Source organism: Hevea brasiliensis, chromosome 9, assembly GCF_030052815.1.
Source record: "Hevea brasiliensis isolate MT/VB/25A 57/8 chromosome 9, ASM3005281v1, whole genome shotgun sequence".
Classification (NCBI taxonomy): Eukaryota; Viridiplantae; Streptophyta; class Magnoliopsida; order Malpighiales; family Euphorbiaceae; genus Hevea; species Hevea brasiliensis.
Window position 1 is genome coordinate 22,451,468 of NC_079501.1, and position 19,483 is coordinate 22,470,950.

The 19,483-nt window shown below is 33.8% G+C and overlaps 2 protein-coding genes and 1 non-coding gene across 7 annotated transcripts; 1 reads left to right on the forward strand and 2 right to left on the reverse strand.

The window, feature by feature from the left end:
* Window positions 1–3,787: 3,787 nt before the first annotated feature.
* On the reverse strand, window positions 3,788–3,859 carry TRNAT-CGU (transfer RNA threonine (anticodon CGU)). Its single transcript has one exon. It is a non-coding gene; the product is annotated as a tRNA-Thr (tRNA).
* Window positions 3,860–4,421: 562 nt separating this feature from the next.
* On the forward strand, window positions 4,422–12,691 carry LOC110657701 (transcription initiation factor TFIID subunit 8). Of its 5 annotated transcripts, none has more exons than XR_002495428.2 (3): window positions 4,422–4,773; window positions 5,182–6,582; window positions 9,194–12,691. XR_002495428.2 is itself a non-coding variant. In XM_021815016.2 (2 exons), exon 2 carries the CDS (start codon window positions 5,279–5,281, stop codon window positions 6,419–6,421), a length of 1,143 nt encoding a protein of 380 aa, XP_021670708.2. In that variant the 5' UTR covers window positions 4,422–4,773; window positions 5,182–5,278; the 3' UTR covers window positions 6,422–6,657. The 5 variants fall into 5 exon arrangements, 1 of the variants encoding a protein (XP_021670708.2); XR_002495427.2 differs by having other exon boundaries at window positions 9,199–10,231; XR_002495429.2 differs by lacking the exon at window positions 9,194–12,691 and adding an exon at window positions 7,486–8,001.
* Window positions 9,217–14,825, reverse strand: LOC110657699 (protein LONGIFOLIA 1). Its single transcript, XM_058153418.1, has 5 exons — window positions 13,893–14,825; window positions 12,693–12,745; window positions 10,604–12,610; window positions 10,378–10,528; window positions 9,217–10,068 (listed from the first exon to the last, which is right to left on the reverse strand). Exons 1-5 carry the CDS (start codon window positions 14,047–14,049, stop codon window positions 9,266–9,268), a joined length of 3,171 nt encoding a protein of 1,056 aa, XP_058009401.1. The 5' UTR covers window positions 14,050–14,825; the 3' UTR covers window positions 9,217–9,265.
* Window positions 14,826–19,483: the final 4,658 nt, after the last annotated feature.

Below are 19,483 nucleotides of genomic sequence, written 5' to 3' on the forward strand. Positions count from 1 at the left end.
TCTTCTCTCTCTCTCAAGTTGAGCCTTTTCATTATCATGAGAGATTGGCGTTTTAATGCATACGTCATTCGATCATGATCCTATTATTTCAAGCCACATGACATGTGAACAGAAATTTTAATGGTAGCAGTATCAAGAATAATATATAATTAGAAATCAGCCTGCGCATTGTGCATTCTTTTAATTTTAGATTAATTGTGAGACGCTATTTTATTTTTTTTATTGCATTTTTTATTTTTATTAAAATAAACTTTAGGGCAAATATTGTTCATCTATACGAATACATTTTTTTTTTTACTATAATTTTTAAGATGCGATGAGAAAGGCTTGTACTGATTTTAGATTTATAAATGGACTTTTTTCAGTCATTGAAGTTCAATAGAGTAATTCCCCAATTGTAATTTCACTTGGAATTTATAAGTGTACACTTGTGAATTCACTGTGATGTTCATTAATTATTTTTCAGTTTATTTGTTATTATAGACTTTAGACTTGTTCTTCTTTCTATTTACTCCATATTTTATCAATCAAATTTATTGTGTGGTCTTTTTTATAATTTAATTTTTTTAAAATATTTATATATAGATATAGATTTATATAGATGCTATAAACGCTAGGCATTAGGAAATTGAAAAGTCATAAACTATTGATTATATTTTTTCTACTCAAATTAGGAAAGTACATTTTGCAAATGATACAAGAATTTTGAGTCATCCTCTAATAATCTTCACTTTCACCTAAAATCTACCGATCATTCATGCCTCAAATTCTTAGATGCTTTCAATTTGTCAAATCTCCATGCTTTAATTTGAACCCTTCAAATTTTTGGACTTACCAATTTTTAATTCATATTTGACGTAGATTGCCTCTTTATTCAAAATCTACACATCATCTGCCTTTTTAATTTTGCATCAAAACATTAATTTTTCATTGTCTACAACCTTAAGCTTGATTCACTATTCTTTCATATATGACTTTTAACATATCACAATATATTCACCTTCAACCTAATTCGTTAGGATTATCCTGTAACTCTGATATCAATTTGTTATGATCAAATCCATCTTATTATGACCGTAAAAGCGTGTAATTCACAAAGAAATAAAATAAAACAAAACATAATATTTATATAATTTACTCTTTTAACATAGGACTATATGTCTATGAGTATGTCATCTTCTATTATCATCAAATAATAAATATATTAATAGGCTCGAAACTTTACTCCCTACCTATTAACCCTATTATACCCAAGAGATACCACACACACTACTCAAAGTAAATAGAATAGTTTGTCCCTCTCATTTTCTCCTAAACATAACTAAACTATCTATAATTACAACTTCAAATCATGAACAATAACTCTCTCCCTTCATGTATTGCAATGAATAATAGTCTCTTCCTCCTGAACTATATCGTTTCTCTTTTCATGAACTAAAGTCATATACTCTTTCCTATGTACTCCTATTTATAATGTTAGTTTTTTTCAATGCTAATATTAACAGGGATCCTACTTAAATAAGAAATAATACTAAAATAGGAATTTTAGGCTTAACTTCATCCATTATTCCTCAATTTTGAGATTGTTTCATTACCCTTTTTTAACCTCAATTTGTATCACAAAACTACTAAAACTTAAATTTAATATCACCCAAAATCCCTTTGGCTAGATTTTATTGGGTATTTCGGTTAAAAATTGATCTGGCTACGCCTAGGTGGATCAGATATAATAAAAAAATATTTATTTCTTTGATACGTGGCGTGAACAATCTCCTTAATTGTTGTTGGGCGATTACTGATAATTATTTCATTTCATTTAATTTTTTCGTTATCTTTGGACAAAGCAAACCTTGAATTATTTATTATCATTCTAACCCACTTAGACATGTCTAAATTAGCTTTTTATTGCAGTACCTAGTAGAATCTGGTCAAAGGATTATGATACAAATTAAAATTAAGACTCAAATTAAAATATTAAATAAATATTTTAAAAAATGGCAGATGAAATTAAGCCAAATTACATTAAAAAAATTTATATTCAATTGAAAATATTGAGTCATTCACACTTTCACTAAATACATATATTTTTTATGAATTCGTTTCTAAATTATGTTGACTAATGATCTTGTTTTCTCTCATTAACATTTATATTTTTTTTTTCTTTTCCACTTATAGGTTGTGTTTGAATAGATATATATATGTGCGCGTCCAAACATAACTTATATTATTCTTTTTTGCATTCTTAATCATCTTGCATGTGGATAAATGCATCCATCATTTTAACTTTTGTTTGTTAATTGTTAGCATGGACGAGATCCATTTTGTTAACAGTATATAAGGTCATTGTGTTTCAAAGTTGCTACCTCGTCCAACAATTTGGTGCTAATCCCTAAAATAAAAAAATAATTGAGGTTGCGTCATGCAATATAGTAATTGCCAATCTTGTTTCTGTTGGAGTATATCCAGCAAAATAAACAACGTGTGTGTATATATATATATATAAGAAATTTTTATTTATATTTGATTTATTATTAATTTAATATATAAATATGTAAAATTTATATATTTCATAAATTAGTCTCGTTATACATTTTGTATTTTAATTCATAATGAATCAAATTTAAATAAGAAAAATCTATATAATCTTTTCAAGAACTAAATGTTTCTATATATTTTGAATTTGCCGGATAAATATATGTCCTTAAATTAAACAACTACATGACTATGTATTTTTATCATATCTATTACCCAATTGTCCATTGATAAGTAATAATTCACTGATTTAGGCTCTGTTTATTTTGTAAAAAAATAACTTTTATATGAAAAAATTTTTTTAAGAAAATATTTTTATTATTTAGTTATAATGTTAAGTTAATGATATGTATTTATATTATATATGCATAAGTATTTTTACATTTTAATAAGATTATAAAAATATAAAAAGAAAAAATGACTTTGGGAAAAAAAATCATTTTCCTTAAAAGGACTTAATTTTCTTTGATCAGGAAAAATATTTTCTGTTAACTCATTCTCCTAAATACTCCAAATACTGGATATTGTAGTAATTATATTTTAAAAAGATATTTTCTGCAAAATAAAAAGAACTTATTAATAAAAACTCATTTTTAAGTAGTCTCTTAATTTTACATGTTTTTGCTATTAAATTCTTTAAAATATCTATTTCTCATGTTTTTGTTATTAAATTCCTCAAAATATTTATTTTTAGACACATTAATTGAGCCATCCTGTTAATAGAATCAAAATAGTACTATAATACATTAGCGTGAGTAGCAAACTCTTCGTACCTCATTCAATCACTCAACAACCATCTTTGATCTCCCTTATTCTTCTGCCTCGTTCAACCTTCGCCACACCCATAAATGGTTTGCTCTAATATCCAAAACCACCAAATGCCTCTGATGTGCTTCTGAGGATTTCATTTTCAAGGGGAGGCATGGAGAATCGACGGAAAGAAGCATGAGATGATGAAAGGCAAGTATGTTGATTGGGGATTCTGAATTTTGATAGTGATTCTGATGGAATTCTAACAAATTTTACTTGGAATTGTTTTCGTGGAGAGGAAGAAGTATGTCCGGGCGTACATGATTTGCATATACAGAAAAATTTATGATAATTAACAGTTGAAAGCTGTTCTTGAGGCAAAGATTCACTTTTATTCTCAGTGAAGATGATAAGTGAAATTATATACATCTGTAATTTTGTTTTTTAATAAGGTTAAAAGGAAATTAAACTATGAAGACCGTGGCACGTTATAAATGGAGAGTAGAGCTCCCGGCGAGGATCGAACTCGCGACCTTTCGCTTACGAAGCGAACGCACTGCCACTATGCTACGGAAGCAACTACTTAAACTGTATAACAGACAGGGTACCTCTTTCATTTTCTCTTGGATTATAATTTGTCTTACTTTATAAAATATATATAAAATTAAAAATATTAATATATGTAATAAAAATTTTACAAATAATAATTGCATGAAATATAATTCTTTTTAGTTCATGGTCACAAATATATAATAAAAAAATTTAAATGAAAGGTTTTCTATTTAAGAGTGGATTGTATTTATTAATTTGAAAAATTTTTGATATCATGATTTTTTTTTATTTTAAGTGTTTTATATAATTATTTTATTTTAATTTATTTTTTGTTATTATGTTAAAGTTTATTAATTTATTTTATAATGAAGTAAAATGTTTGTAAAAGTTAAAACTATGGTAGGACTGTTTCACAAAAACGAGTGAAATTATATATAGTATTTTTTATTATTTTGTAATAAAAAATGATAATAATTAATTTATTTGTAAAATTTATATAATAAAAAGCAAAGGAGAGAGTTGATTTGGAAAGTGGTGACAGCTGTCAAGAATACGTGGACGTTGGAGGGCATTTTAATCCGCAGAAGCGTGAAGCTATCATTGCTCTCCGCATGAACGATTCTCTTCTCCCTCTATAAATTAACTCCGCTCTCTGTCAAGCTCAGCTTCTCAAATCTTTCCATCTTTCGGTTACTCGAGGTTTTATCAGGGTTTTATCTGAAATTAAACCCTGATTCCAGCCCTACATCCGTGAACATACCCCCTTATCAACCTTTCTTACCTCGACGTTTCTCATTTCCTCTTCCTCTAGGTTCTTTTGGTGATCGATTGTGGCTAGATATTGTTCCAGACTTCTGTTTCTGTCCTCTCTTAGCTTCGATTCTTTCTTTTATGGTCTTTCAATGTTCCCTTGCGTTTCCATACGCTAGAATGTAAACGGTAAGCATTCAGCTATTTTTGGATTGCTTCTGTCTAGGGTTTGCTGCAATTTTCATTGGTTGCTATGGAAACGGAGGAAAATGATTGAAATTGATCAATGAATTGGGCTTTATATGTGTTTGGAGATGTAAGTTTTTATATGTTTTTAATTGGTAAAATGGCCCTGCTTATGTGGTTGAGGTTCTTGCTGTATGATTGAGTTGCATGGATTTTGATTTGTGATGTGCTCATTAACATGTTGCCTGATTAATTTTTTTCATATGTGCATCTGTTATTTAGTTCTTTTGGGTCCTTCAGATAACTAACTAGGGCTAGCAATTATTATATTAGGCTTGGCCTAGGGTTTAGTTAAGGAATTTAAGATTCCAAATTGTTGATTTCCTTTTCTTTTCCTTACATTTTCTTCAGCAACCAGACGGGGTATAAGCAATGATTAGGTGATTTATGGGCGAGAATGGTACTTTTGCATGTACTATCTCAGGCGAAGTGATATGAGGTGTTGAATATGAGCCATGGAGGTGGGGAGAGTGGAAGAGTGCATGAAAAATCACAACATGCAAAGAGGAAATCTGGTTCAAGTGGTGATGAATTTGCCCAAGCAATTGCAAAGATTGCTGTAGCACAAATATGTGAGAGTACTGGGTTTCAGACCTTTCAGCAGTCTGCTCTTGAAATACTATCTGACTTCACCATCCATTATATAAGCAATCTAGGAAAGCTTGCCCAATCCTTTGCTAATTTAGCAGGCAGAGCAGAGGTTAATGCTCTTGATATTATTCAAGGATTGGAAGAGTTGGGTTCTTCACAGGGTTTTGCTGGTGCTTCCGATGTTGATCATTGTATTGCAAGTTCAGGTACAATTAGGGAACTTGTTCAGTATGTTAGTGAAGCAGAGGATATCCCATTTGCCTATTCTATTCCTCCTTTCCCTGTTGTCAGAGAGAGGAAGCCAGTTCCCAGTTTTTTGCAAATTGGTGAGGCTCCTCCTGGGGAGCACATTCCAGCTTGGCTAGCTGCATTTCCTGATCCTCAAACTTACCTTCAGTTGTCCACAGAGAATGAAGGGGCTGCTGATTCTAACACACGGAAGATTGAGCTGGCACAGCTGCACAAGAAGATTGATAGGTCTCTACTGAACTTGCAGAATTTTGCTTCCAATGGGTCAGGGGGTCCTTCCTCTGTTGCCGCTATTCGTGGTTCTGAGGCCAAACTAGCTGTTGAAGGGAACCCATTTCTTGTTGCTCCATTACAGTTTGGAGAGAAGGAAGTGTCCCATGTTGTTCCTCCGGCTAAGCTTTCAAATGAAGCTGCTGTGAGAAATCCTATTAATCAAAATTCTCTTCTGGGTAATCACATGTCAGTTCTGGACACGTTTGCTCCAGCTATTGAAGCAAGGAAGTCCAGGTTATGTGATTCCGAAGAGGGTCAGAAGCGGGTTCTCTTGAATCAAAGACCTGCTGTGCAATTTAAGATTGGGATTGGCAAGAAGTCCGTGGGTACAGCACAAGAATTGAGCTTACAGAATAAGGGTGTTGAGAAGATCGGCCCATGGCATGGAAAGGATGGTGAGAAGGATGATAAGAAAAAGAGAGCTGAAAAAATTCTGAAACAGTCTATAGAGAACCCAGGGGAACTGGCGCAGTTGTAAATTAGGTTTGGTTAGAATCTGTATACTTGTTTAGGAAACTAGCACTCTAGCAGCAGAAGAAGCTGGTTCCAGGTAGTTAAGGTCAGGGTTCGTGGTCGCCAGCATATGACTTTAGAAGGGGAAGTGATGGGGAATTGTTCCCACCATAACAAGTTTTGGAGGTATGTGCATATCAGTTTGTCATCATACTCCCTTGTTAGTGAATTATTCTTTTTAGTGGAAATTCTTGTTTCTTCTTTTGTGCTTTGATACTGAACTGAGACATGGATATTGCCACTTCTGCATGCACTCTTTTTCTTAACATGGAGAAAACAAAAAAGCGTAGTATGGTGTGCGTTAAACATATTGTTATTTAAGAGCTAGATAATTTTTGATGAGCGTCATTCATTAACTTTCTGAACTTTCAAATTTACTTTGTTGATTACGATATTACACCTTTTGATGGAGAAAAATCAAAAAGGGTGTTTGAAAGATGTAGAATTTTACAAGACAGCCGTCATTTTACTTTGTCACTATCATGCTCGCTAAGCGTATTGTGTTCATTTTTTTCACCAATTTTGCTAAAATATCTCCATTAAAGAATTGATAAAGATTCGAATGCTTACTGTGGTCTTCTGAGATGTACTCTTGGGCTCTATACTATTGTTGCCATTTTGACCTGGAAAAGAGCTACAATGTAAACATTAAAGCTGAAACAAGCTTGGAATACATAATAGAGATAATAATTTGCAAGGGGCCTCTAAATTCAAATCACGGGAGAGTAATGATAACGTTATGGCAAAGCATTAATGTTTTGGTGGTAGCTCTCTAGATGATAGAAAAACAAAGCTTAAGTACTGTTATAAAGATTGAAAATTGAAAGGGAAAAAGAAAAGAAAATCAAATCTAATGAAGAGCTGTGGATGGCTTTCAACTCTCAAGTCATTGATTCCATTCTACGAAGCCTTTGATTAAAATTTTGATAATGAAACAATATAGTTAGGAAATTTTGCAAGCTGTAACAGAGTCTGTAAGATGAAACTATCAACGGTGGAAATGAGATTCTTTCAAATGTTAATTAACAGGAAATGAAGCATTGCACTGAACATCTTAGTTGGAAACTTTCACAAGCTCTGTTATGAGAGAGTAAATGGAAATAGCATTGATGGAAAATAATTAGACTATGTTGGAATATGGCTTGACATCGCCAATGCATAAAAAATATGGGGCTGCCGTTGATCGAATTCCAACATGATATTAGAGCTTTGAGATTCAACAACAATAGATTGGAGACCCAAAAGTTTGGTGTGCTGAATCTGAGTAGCCACACTCAAGTGGTCCACAGACTAGTTAAGGAATTGAGCTGAATCTAAGTAGCCAGACTCAAGTGGTCCACAGACTAGTTAAGGAGATCTAGATCCTGAAGATAGAGTCAAAAGAAGCTAGACCCATTTTAGTGATAGAGAGCTTAATTTTCGACCATATCAGCCGGCCTGTTCCTATTTTACGAATCCTTCAATCATTTGATATTGCTATAATTGACGAGGCGTGTTGTTCTGAATGTGAAATTAAGTGGTAAAAGAAGCATTCATCATTGAAAATTTTGAGTATTTTGAAAATTGTTCTATTTCTTTCTTGTTTAATTCCAGAATTAATCCTGTGATCCGATATCTGATTTTATTCATTTTTTCATCAGTTCAAAAATAACTTGAGAAGATATCTCATCATCCCTGATGAACTCGTTTTCTGGGATTACTTGGAACTTCTGTGTGTAGAGGTCCGACAACTTATGGTTTTTTGTCTGTATATCAGACAATATCCAACAAATTTATGGTGTTTACCTGAAAAATAAATTAAAAAAAAAGAAGTAAAATCCTAAGGTGTTGGTTCATTTATATTTTTATTGCTTTTATTTCAAAGTAGGCACTTTGGTTGTTGAAAGTTGTTAACAACAGAATACTCTGTTTGAGGTACAATGCGATGGGTTTTTCACTCCATTGACATATTAGAATTTGACAATAACTCTTGAAATTTTAAAATTTGATTGGACTTTGTCATTAAATTGTTAAATAGAACATTTTAATCCCCCAAAATCATACATTTATAGTTGATGCTGCATAAGGACAAATGCTGAATTTTGATACAATAGAAATGAAAGTGTATATTATATCAAATCTCAAGGTGATGTTCAGTAATTTTCTAAAATAAATGTCTGCTTCAATTATAAATTTTGATAGCTAAGGAATACTTTGACTCCCATCAACTTTATGGAATCATTATAGATATTGATTAAGGCATTAAGCATCCAATGAATTAACCATGAGTTCATGTTGCATGATAAGACTTGCTTCTGATCAATTTTCCATTTCACCTCATCTATGGATTGTCTCACTTTATACTCAAATGGTAATAAGCGTTATGTAATTAAAATATGAATTCCAGTTGATTTTTAATTGAAGTTTTAGATCGTGGCTTGTTTCTACAAAACTTTATAAACCAAAGGTCTTATTGTTGATGTGATGCATTTTCAAAAGTAGTTGAAAGTAGTTCTGTTAGCGCATATGTTGCGTGTATTTACTGAAACTATATGCAGCTTATTGAATAGAGCTGAGCAAGATATGTGCAAAACTGGAAAGGCAAGGATACTTATTTATGCATTGATTGGAATCTGAAATTGTGTCAATTAGTTGCTTGAACGTATACATGCTAGAACTAATTTTTACTCAGTACCTTATTTTTTTATTATCACCTATAAATAAGTGGACAAACTAAAATAGTCTCCCAAATCTGAAGAACAGAGACAGGAAAAGACTGAATCACAGGAAGAGACTGAATCATCATATCAAAACAGTTTCTATGAAAGTACTACTTGGAAAACAATTGCCTGCAACACCCAGCAGATTGCACTTGTAGACCAAGTGCCTCACCAGTCACAACCTCACTTAAAAGATCTTTAAAGATCAAGCGCTCAACATCCAGAACTAACCATGGGAGTTCACTACTATAAGTCGTCCAATGCATTGATTGATGCTTCAAATCTGCCCGTAAGATGTTTCCCACACAGTCATTCTCATCTTGTAAGCTGCAGTGTGAGGCATTACCTTGCAGTCTGTCTACCTCGGAGCACAATTCCCCCAAAAGCTTTTGTCCTCTTGGTCTTCTGTCCGCCAGCATATTTGGTGAGTGCCAATACTTCGAACAACTTTCCAGACGTAATTTGTGAGCTAGGATTTCATTCACAACATCAAATACAAGTTTTCTTTGGATTTTGATATGATGTTCTGACTGGGAAGCATTTGCTCCCCTCTCTTTATCATTTGAATTTGTGGTGCCTGCCTTAGCTTTTTCCAAGGCTAGGAATAAATCGGGGTCGACTGGGTAGCCTGTTTCATGGAGGTGAATGATTGTAAAACCAGATTCAAAATCTTTCAGGAGACCTGATGACAATAGGATTTCTAAAATGTATTGATGGTCTGGGTTTGTCCTGTTGTAGTGAGGTGTAATTTCATCAATGAAGGGTACCTCCTGAGCAGATAACATCAGTGTAAGATCGTGAATTAAGAGATGGATGTTGTCCGATTTCTTATGATTGATCACAGAATGGAGAATATCATTTGTGCTACTGGAAGAGTGATTTAGGTCCGTGGGATTCCACTCAATCTCATCTTCTGTGGCACGAAAATGAATTGAGAATTAAAAAAAAAAAATGCATTTTTCAATAAATATAACAATGAAAGAGTTTACTCTATCTCTCTCCTTCTCGGACTTATCATGTACGACGTCTAGTCATTTATAGATATGATCCATCTGTTATCTTTTTTTATTTCCTTATATTTTGTTGAAGCATGATCTCTAACGGTTTCATTCACTCGTGTCCTTTTTCTTACCTTTTTCCTCCTCACAAGATATGATTATTGTATCATTCAACTCTTAAATAAGGTCTGAGTAACTATTAAAAGAGGAACTTGGATCCTCACCTTTGAAGGCAACTGGTTTCTTCTTAATGGGAGATGGCAAGTCATCATTGTAGAATGTTGCATCAAGAACAGACACAGGACTTGGTTGTGCCGAGGAAACTACTGCTGGTTCTGCAATTGATCTATCTTTCATTGATCTTGCTACTGTTTTCTGAATGAGAGAAAATGAATCTGTTAAGTTTTTATAATAAATGTTATACAGATGAATAAGAGGAAGAAAACATACTTTTTGTCTCTGGTGTGCTGGCTGGATAAAGTTGTTATTGATCTTATTAGATTTATTAGTGCTTGTGACTTCTTCATCAACCTGTGAGGCCAAGCTAATAGTGCTCTCGGATTGCTGAGAAATTGTGTCCCCTTGGTGGCTCATATCCCTCACAACGCTACTGCTATCACTCAGTTCATCATCGCTTGGCTGCAAATTTGCAGATTTTGGTTTTGATTTTCTGCATGAGGAAGTTGATTCTGTGATCTGTCTACTGGACTGCTTCTGGGTCTTGATTGGGTCTGATAATTGTGTTGTGGGACGAGTTTGCTTCTCCAACCCAATCTTTTTCCGTTGCTGTCTTAGGTTCAAGGCTCCCAAGCTCTTACCTGAGTTATTACTCTCTCTAATAGCAGACTGAGGCTCCTTTGAAGTTTGTGACAGCCTTGTCAATCTGGCTACAGTATTTTTATCCATCGGACAAGTGGGTAGACTGGATCGGTCCCCAACATGGTTGGCTCTAGGAGTTGGATCTTTAGCATTTTGTTTGTAAAATGATTCCTTTCTGCCATCTGCAGAGTCAGCAGTCTGGATCCTGTGCAGAACTGAAAAACTTGATGTTGGGTTTACTGAGGAAGCAGGATTAGTGGCTTTGATGAGTTTAGTAGGTTTGATAATCACGATTGGGGATTTAGAACTCTTTGGTGAACTGGTCCTCCTGGTAGGGGTGGAAATGGGGCTAGCACTCTGGAGGTTGTCCAGATTTGATAACTGTGAATTCTGGTGAAGAATGTTGTTACTGCTTGGCTGAGTTCCTAACTTTATACTTTCATTTCTGGTCTCTAATCTCTCTTTTGTCTTCTGTATTGCTTCAAGTATTTGTTTAAGAGCCCTGAGATCCTTTCCAGACCTTTTGAACTCAAGTTGTGCCAAATTTTTCTCTATTTCACCATAAACAGAGAGAGAGGTGTTTTGGGCTTTTGGAGGTATCCTACTTTTCAAGTCTAGTGTTTCAGAACCTCTGCTTCCATCTGGCTGCCTCCGTGGTGCTGGTTCTATTGGAAACTTTGAATTTGTGATAGGCTTCTTAACTGAGTCAACATTTCTCAGCCAGGGCGAGATAGGTTCCTTGTGAACATTTCTTCGGGAGCCAGGAATTCGATTTTGCTTGCTCTCATCGGTGTTTCTTGACGATGCAAGGAAGGGATTCTTTTCAACGTGTGGGTGTGTTTTGATCTGTCTTCTCTGATTCTCATTGGTTGACATGGAACCTGGGAAAGCTTCCAATCCCATCAACTTGGCCACAACATTAGACAGTCGTGTATGGCTTTCAGGTTCTTGTTGGTTTAAGAAATTGTTGAAGTTCCTATTCCCCCTCTCCAAATCTCTTAGAGGATCATTTGATTTCATTTCCGTGGAGGGACCCCTCATGGAACCTGCTCTGCTGTCCAATGATAGCCTTGGGAGCTCCTTAAGCTTTATGGTAGATTTGTTTATGTCTCTTGATTCCCTTCCATCACAAGAAAGCCGTCGAGCATCCTTCAGTCCAGAAGTCAATGAAACATGCTTCCCTTCACTGGATTTGCGAGGTGCTTCCTGAAGCTTATGAACAACTTGAAATGATTCCTTCAAACCTGTAACTTTGTTCTTGGCAGATTTAGGCTGCTGCAGAGGTCTTGGGGAATCAAAGTACTTCAAGGTTTGGCCCCCAGATTCCCCTTTGGTTGCAGTTTTGACTGATAAGCCACGGGCTTCTCTGTTGATGGAGTCTTTGACAGCATCTCTGAGATCAGGGGATTGCTGGCTTGACTGAAAAGAAGTGTTTGGTTGGTGTATGGGTGAAGGCAAGTCTTGAGCATGGGTTTCAGGAACAACGGTTTGATTGAGTAAGCATGGTTCCAGCGGAGATGCTCTATTGCATTCTAAAGATGACAAACTAGAAGAGCAGGAGGAAGATGAAAATGAGGTTCTGGATGATTCTGTGGGGACTCTCAGTTTCTCTTTGATGGCCTTCTTGTGGTCTTTTTCCTGCAAATGTAAGTTCAATCTTCTTCAACAATTTTGCTAAAATATTTCCATTAAAGAAAAGATTTTAGATTTGAATGCTTACTGTGGTCTTCTGAGAAGTACTCTTGGGCTCTATACTATTGTTGCCATTTTGACCTGTAAAAGAGTTGCAATGTAAACTCTAAGCTGAAACAAGCTTCGAATACGTAATAGAGAAAGGGGTAAAAAAGGCAAAACAATTAGTATCTAAATGGAGATTACTGGTGATAATGTTATGGCACAGCATCAATGTTTTGGCTGTTACTCCCCGGATGACAGAAAGCTTATTAAATATTGTAATAAAGATTGAATAAAGGGAATAATTAAAGAAAGGAAAATCTAACGAAGAGCTGTGGATAGCTTCCAGCTCTCAAGTCATTGGCTCGATTGCTACGAAGCCGTTGATTAAAATTTTGACAATGAAACTAAAATGCTAGGCAATTTTACATGCTGTAACACCTGAGTCTATAAGAAGAAACTATCAAGAATAGAAATGATATTCTTTCAAATGCTAATTAACAGGAAGTGAAGCATTGCACTGAACATCTTAGTTGGAAATTTTTACAAGCTCTGTAAATTAAAAGAGCTTTGATAGAAGAGAATTAAACTATGAACTAACTTATTTACTGTTGAAATATGGCTCGAAGGAAATGAGTCTTAGCGTTGGCACTACATAAAAATATGAAGGGCTTGTAAGTGTTAGCAAATCATAACAAAATAGTTTAAGCTATTTTGGTGGAGAGCCTAATTTTCAGCTCAATTCAGCATAAAGGACGGCCTGTACCTATTTTATAGATCAATGCCCGGGCTCGCAAATTTCAGCCTGTGTTAAAGAGTGTTTAGCCATTAGTAGACCAAACCTGAAGAAGCTGGACTTCTGAGCTGAGCCTGGAAGATTCAGACTCAAGTAGACTCATGGAGAGCTAAATATTGAGGGCTCCTCCAAGAGGAGTTAGACCCAAATAGATGAGTCATCCCACGTGATGGCAAGTAACAACTAGGTTTGGGAGCCTAATTCTGAACCCAATTGTACTTAAAATGGAGTGTTAAGATATGCCGTAGAGGGTCCGGAGTCCCACATCAACAGTGCATAAAAGAATATAAAGGCCTTAAAGTGTCAAATCAAAATTGGCGATGGAGCGCTTAATTTTCAGTCTAATTCAACTTAGAGATCGGCCACTGACTATATAGATCCACCCCCCCGGCATATCCACATTATTGATGATACGGAATAATTCAAGTTGCATTAAGAAAGGAAAAGTACCTGCCGGAAGTCTCTTCTGGTTTTGGCCAGTGATGCGGCGGCCACCACCAAGGAAATGGTGGCGGTCAAAGAGTTGAAAAATTCCATTCATACATCCAATCTGCTTCTGCAGATTTGGGTTTTCATCTGATAAAGTATGGATGAATTTTGCAGACATCTCTCTTCAATGTAGAGAACGAAAACAGAGAAGACTCCTGTAAAACAAACTTATTTAGCATCAAATTCTAACTCTCCATCAGAAGTTTCAACATTCCATAACCTTCGAAAATGCAGAAGAAACCAAAGATGAGCTCATTAGAATCTTAGAAGATTTTAACATAAATTCTGAATTGAATGTTTAATGGTGGTCGCTCCACCAATTGTTTTCCACTTCTCTGGCTAGTTACAACTTTGAGAGAACATAGACTGTAGTTATAGGTTTCTCTAAGCAAGAGTAGAGGTTATAGTTATTCTGGAGTCCTCTCTTCCTGGGTTTTCAGGGAATTCTTTTGAGTAGCAGAAGCTAACGAGGAAGAAGATTTAAAGACAGAAGGGAAGAAACAAAGAACCTCTCATCATTACTCTACAACTGAGGAGAAAGATAATTGTTTCTCGGGTTTCACAGAGCAAGGCAAAAAACAATATCTTCTGCCAAAGCCAAAAGAAACAAAAAAGAAGGATAAAAAGAGGAGGAAGATGGGAAGGGACCCAACGTCCTAACAGTTAGCCATTAGCCACACTTTCTATGGATTATGAAAGGAAAATGCAGTAGGGAAGTTCTGCAGACCCAAGAAGAGATGTTTTGGGGGTTTCTTCACGTAACAAAAGAATAATTTGTCTTTTGGCTCTCTGTAGGAACCATAAAGGCAGCTGAGGAGGTCTGTATTATATGCAAAGCCTTTGGAGAGAATGAGAAAATGGTACCAAAAGCCGATCTTTTTTATTGCTGCATTTGCGTAAGAATGGATGTGGGATGTTGGGTCAAATCTGATGTGTGAGATGAGCGTGAGAGAGGGGCCTTCATTAAACAAAAAACAATGATGAATAAATAAATAATAAACAAGTAAGAGGGAGGGAGGGAGGGAGGGAAAGTTGTTTAGTGAATGTGGGCGTCAGATCTGCTATGGTCATTCTTCTACTCTCATGTGGACAAAATAATGGTGGGGGTGGGCCTCTGGACCTCTCTACATGAGCATGTGGAGTCTGTCAGGTAGTGGATGAAAGTATAAGAAAGTGGGTTTATGTACTGGAAAGCCTCCATTCTCCAATCTCCAATGCCCTTTTTTCAACAATTCTAACTTTGCCAATTTATCATTCATCTTTCTTTCAGCCATAGCCTGTAGATTCTTACTGCCTTCTCAGTTCTCACCTTTGACCTGACAACAGGAACAAAACTAATAATACCTCTACTAAAATGATCTTAAATCATGTTATCTTTATCATAACATTGTGAAACAAGGATTAGATAGTTGTTAATGGGTTATTTTAACCATTTGGCTATGCAAAATTTAGATACTTCAGCTGTTACCTGCTCTCATCTTTCAAGTATATGCCAACCAGCTTGGCAATTGTTAGCATCCAGATATTCATCTTTTATGGTAACACAAGGTAGGTGTCTAAGAACACTCTTTATCCTTTGCTAGATAGCCACTGTTGGTTTTATAAGAAAAGCTCGACTACCCTGTATTTTTTACAGGAAAACTTGAATACCCTTTATTTTTGCTTATGGGAAAATTCAATTTAGTCTTCATCTTTAGGATCTTTGCTAGCAAAAAGTTATCAATCTCAATTTATCCTGAAATAGCTTGAATGCCCTTCATTTTGGTTTTAGTACTTCTCAAATTAATGCTGGCAATACAAGTTACCAGAAATGTGCCTTTAAATAGTATATGTAATAAAACAGAAATGTGGTCAGCACATGGTTACCAGATATCAATGCAAGGCGATACTAGTACTTTTAGCCCTAAGTATTTGGATGCTGGAGCTTTAAGCATTGTGCAGAAACACATAGATATTATATTCCAAAGGCCAGAGGAGTCTCTTATAAGATCAGCCTTTATTTGGCCTTATCACAGTAACGTAGGACTATGCATTATTACTCGTTAGGCTGCGATAGTTGTCATATGGTACTTTGTTATTTGTGTAAATGAGGACTTCATTGGTTGGAGTTTTCTGTTTTCTTATGCATATGCACATACCAGTCTTGGCTTTTGAGCAGAAAAGATGACAAATTAAGGAAAGATTAGAAAGATAAAACATGATGTAAAAGCATTCTGGACATTGGACAAGACACCAATCAATTATAGCCTAATGCAAAGAGTATAGTGTTTGATACTGCATGTAGTGATATTTGTTTGGATGATATACATATATAACAAGGTAATATTTTTAGCTGTTTTTGTCTTGAAACAGGTACAAATATCATCATACGAAGCCCCTGTCGATTTGATGCATCAGAATCAGAATCCTTTATGCTTTATGGCACCACATTATATATCCTACAATGTCCTGCTCAAAGTCCCATCAAATTTACCATACCGCAAAACAAAGGGTATTTAGAGTTACTCATTTATTTTATTAATAATTTTACACACTTTTTCATTAACTCAAAGAAAGGCTGTTTTGTGCTTGCAAGCTCTGTCAAACTGAGAAGAAGAGACATTGCATGACAGCATATAATGTAAAGTAAAATCATGCAGCTAAATTAAGATCTTACAGAGGAAAAGAAAAGAAAAGAAAAGAAAAGGTTGAAATGTAAATTTTGTTGAATCAATTGTAGCTAGAGTTATGACCCCATGGTTATATATATGATTAGGATAATAATAAAAATACAACTAAGAGAAGATTTGGTCCTCCTTTTCATCTACCAAAATTTTATAAATAATCTTCTCAATATTTTGCAATTTAATAATTATAATTCTTTTTTTCTCTTTTAATTTTATTTTTATCTTCAATACTAATGTCAAAATTCATTTATACCGATGAATTTTAACTCAATAGTATTAGAGTGGTCTTTATGAGTATGAGATATTAAATACAAAATTTTAGTCGAACCCAATTATAAAAAAAAAATCATTTATTATAATTTTCAATTTCACCAATTGGTTTTTTATTTTTTTTTTTTTGTTAAGCTATGAAATAATTATTTTCCACAGTTTTTTTTTTTTGGTGGGAAATTCGTTATTAATGAGATTTGAAATTAATCAATTAGGCCACCATTTTGGTGTCAAGATTAAATAGTGGAAAAAAGTATGAAATTTAAATCTTACATATTTAAAATATATAGTTGAAGAATTTAATATAAAAATGTTAATTATAAAATGCTCAAATCAAATAGTATATTCTGTAAGCCTCACTTGGCTTCCATGATAATTAAATTTATAATTAGATTTTTTTTATATATATAATATAATATAACACAATAAAAGCTATGGGAGCATGTCACGTGCTTGGCTTGCCAATTCATTGTTTGCCAATTTGTTTTCACAGACTGGAAGCGTTTAGTTTTATGTAGTAGTCGTCGAGAGCTACCTCTACATATCGTTATATTGCAGTCTAAAACTAATGATATATCTGTATCTTACAATTTTATTTATAATTTACATATATATATTAATAGAAAAATGAGTCTTTTATCTTCTTAATATTTTATACATTTTATCTATCACTCAATTAAAATTTATAATTCATAATTTTTTTTATTTCCAATAAAAAAAAGTAAACTTATTTAGACCGCAATATTAAATTAAGGATTTTAATAATAAAACGGAAGACAAGCTCATCAAATGGGCCGCATTAGTTGGCTATGTGGAGATGCACATGCAAATTTTAAATTTTAGAATATTATTAATCATATAAAAATAAATAAATAATAGTGATACTTGAGAAGAAATATCCAAGCAAGGGAAGGCCATTGAATTATTGAGATCCTTCTCTTTCATATTAATTATAATTATATATTCAAAAAATATATATATTTTATATATATAATATTGAAAAGGTGAAGGCATGCGATCGAGTACGAGAATTAAGCGTAATGCTTTCTGCCATTGCATGAGCTGAAACGCATGGTTGAAAAATGAAATATTAAAAAAATATATATTATATATAAAGGGATTTTTTAATCAAGAGATAAAAGAAATGGAGATTTCAACTTAACACATACTAAATCAAATTAAATTAAAAAAATAAATTTAAAAATTAAATTAAATCGATTTAATTTAATTTTTTTTTATTAAAATAGCCTCCTCTAAATTTAGTTATGAGTAATCGACGATGAGTTAGTTAATCCAACAAATGGGGGATATGATAGGTGGAGGGAAGTGATTGTGATAGTTAAATGGAAATGAATTGAAAGGGGATGCAAAACCACATGCATAAAGTGAAGCATCACATGACATGAGGGATGCCTTAGCTTAATTGGGCAGGGACCATCTAACCAAATCTATTCAATCCTCAATTATCCTAAACTAAGTTCCAAGAAAGTGTTACTGCTTCACTAACCCACCATGATTGCCACGTGATGGCTTCCCCCCACCAAATCACCCTTTTTAATTTAGTGGGTTTTGCAGTCAACAACAATTGATGGATAACAATAATAGTATATATAGTACCTTCAACTTTATGTAATGTAATCAAAATAAGCAGTTACACCCCAATTGTTAAGTTCCTATTCACATTCCATTGCGTTTCCTAAAGCACCCAACATTGTGTGACCATTAAACAAGGGATAGTTGCATGTTTAGTAAATGCTACATTCAATGTGGGGCTAAGTCGAGATTCCTCCTTATCTCTTTCTTTCACATGAGAGAAAGAGAGGAGGGAGAGATTTTAAGTCTTAAACTTTATTTGGTTTAAATGCTTTATTTATAAAAAAAATGAATTATTCTTATAGGGATAAGTAAATTACTTCTTGAAAAATGAAGAAAATTGCTTCTTAAAATTTCGTTGAGATAAAATGTCAACTAAACAAGATTAATTTTCTTGCTTCAATGGAAATTTGAAGTTTCATAGCCAAGTTACTCTCAACCATAACTATGTAGAATAGTTGCAAGAGTTCCGCCATTCACAATTAATTTTGCTTTTATATGAAAAATAATAATGAGAATTAATTTGAAATGACAATTTAGTTTGCTCCTCAGCTTATAATTAATAAAATATTCTCAATCAAAACTTATTTGGCTATCATCCATCTTATTGTAAAATTATGTATATATGTGTTGGATGAATTTAATGTTATGACTAAGCAGTTAGTGAATGATATAAATAGCTATTTTTATTGTAATTAATAGGCATTTATTAAATCAATAATATAACAATTATTTCCTCTCTCTTTCTATCTCTTCTTCCAATTCTGGTATTATGGTGTTCTTCTGAGATTCTGCTGTGCAACATTTACCTCTTTAAGGAAGAATATGGTGATTAATGAAGCTAGCTTAATGCCCAAGAATGAGTGGGTGAGAGACCAAAATGATGAATTGCATACGTAAAGCCCTTAATTAATATAAAAATAAAAATGAATTAGTAGTGTCACGCGTCTTAAGGAGCACTATTGTTGCTAAAGAATAAATTTGTTGAATCCAAATAATTAATTAATTACATTGACAATCACC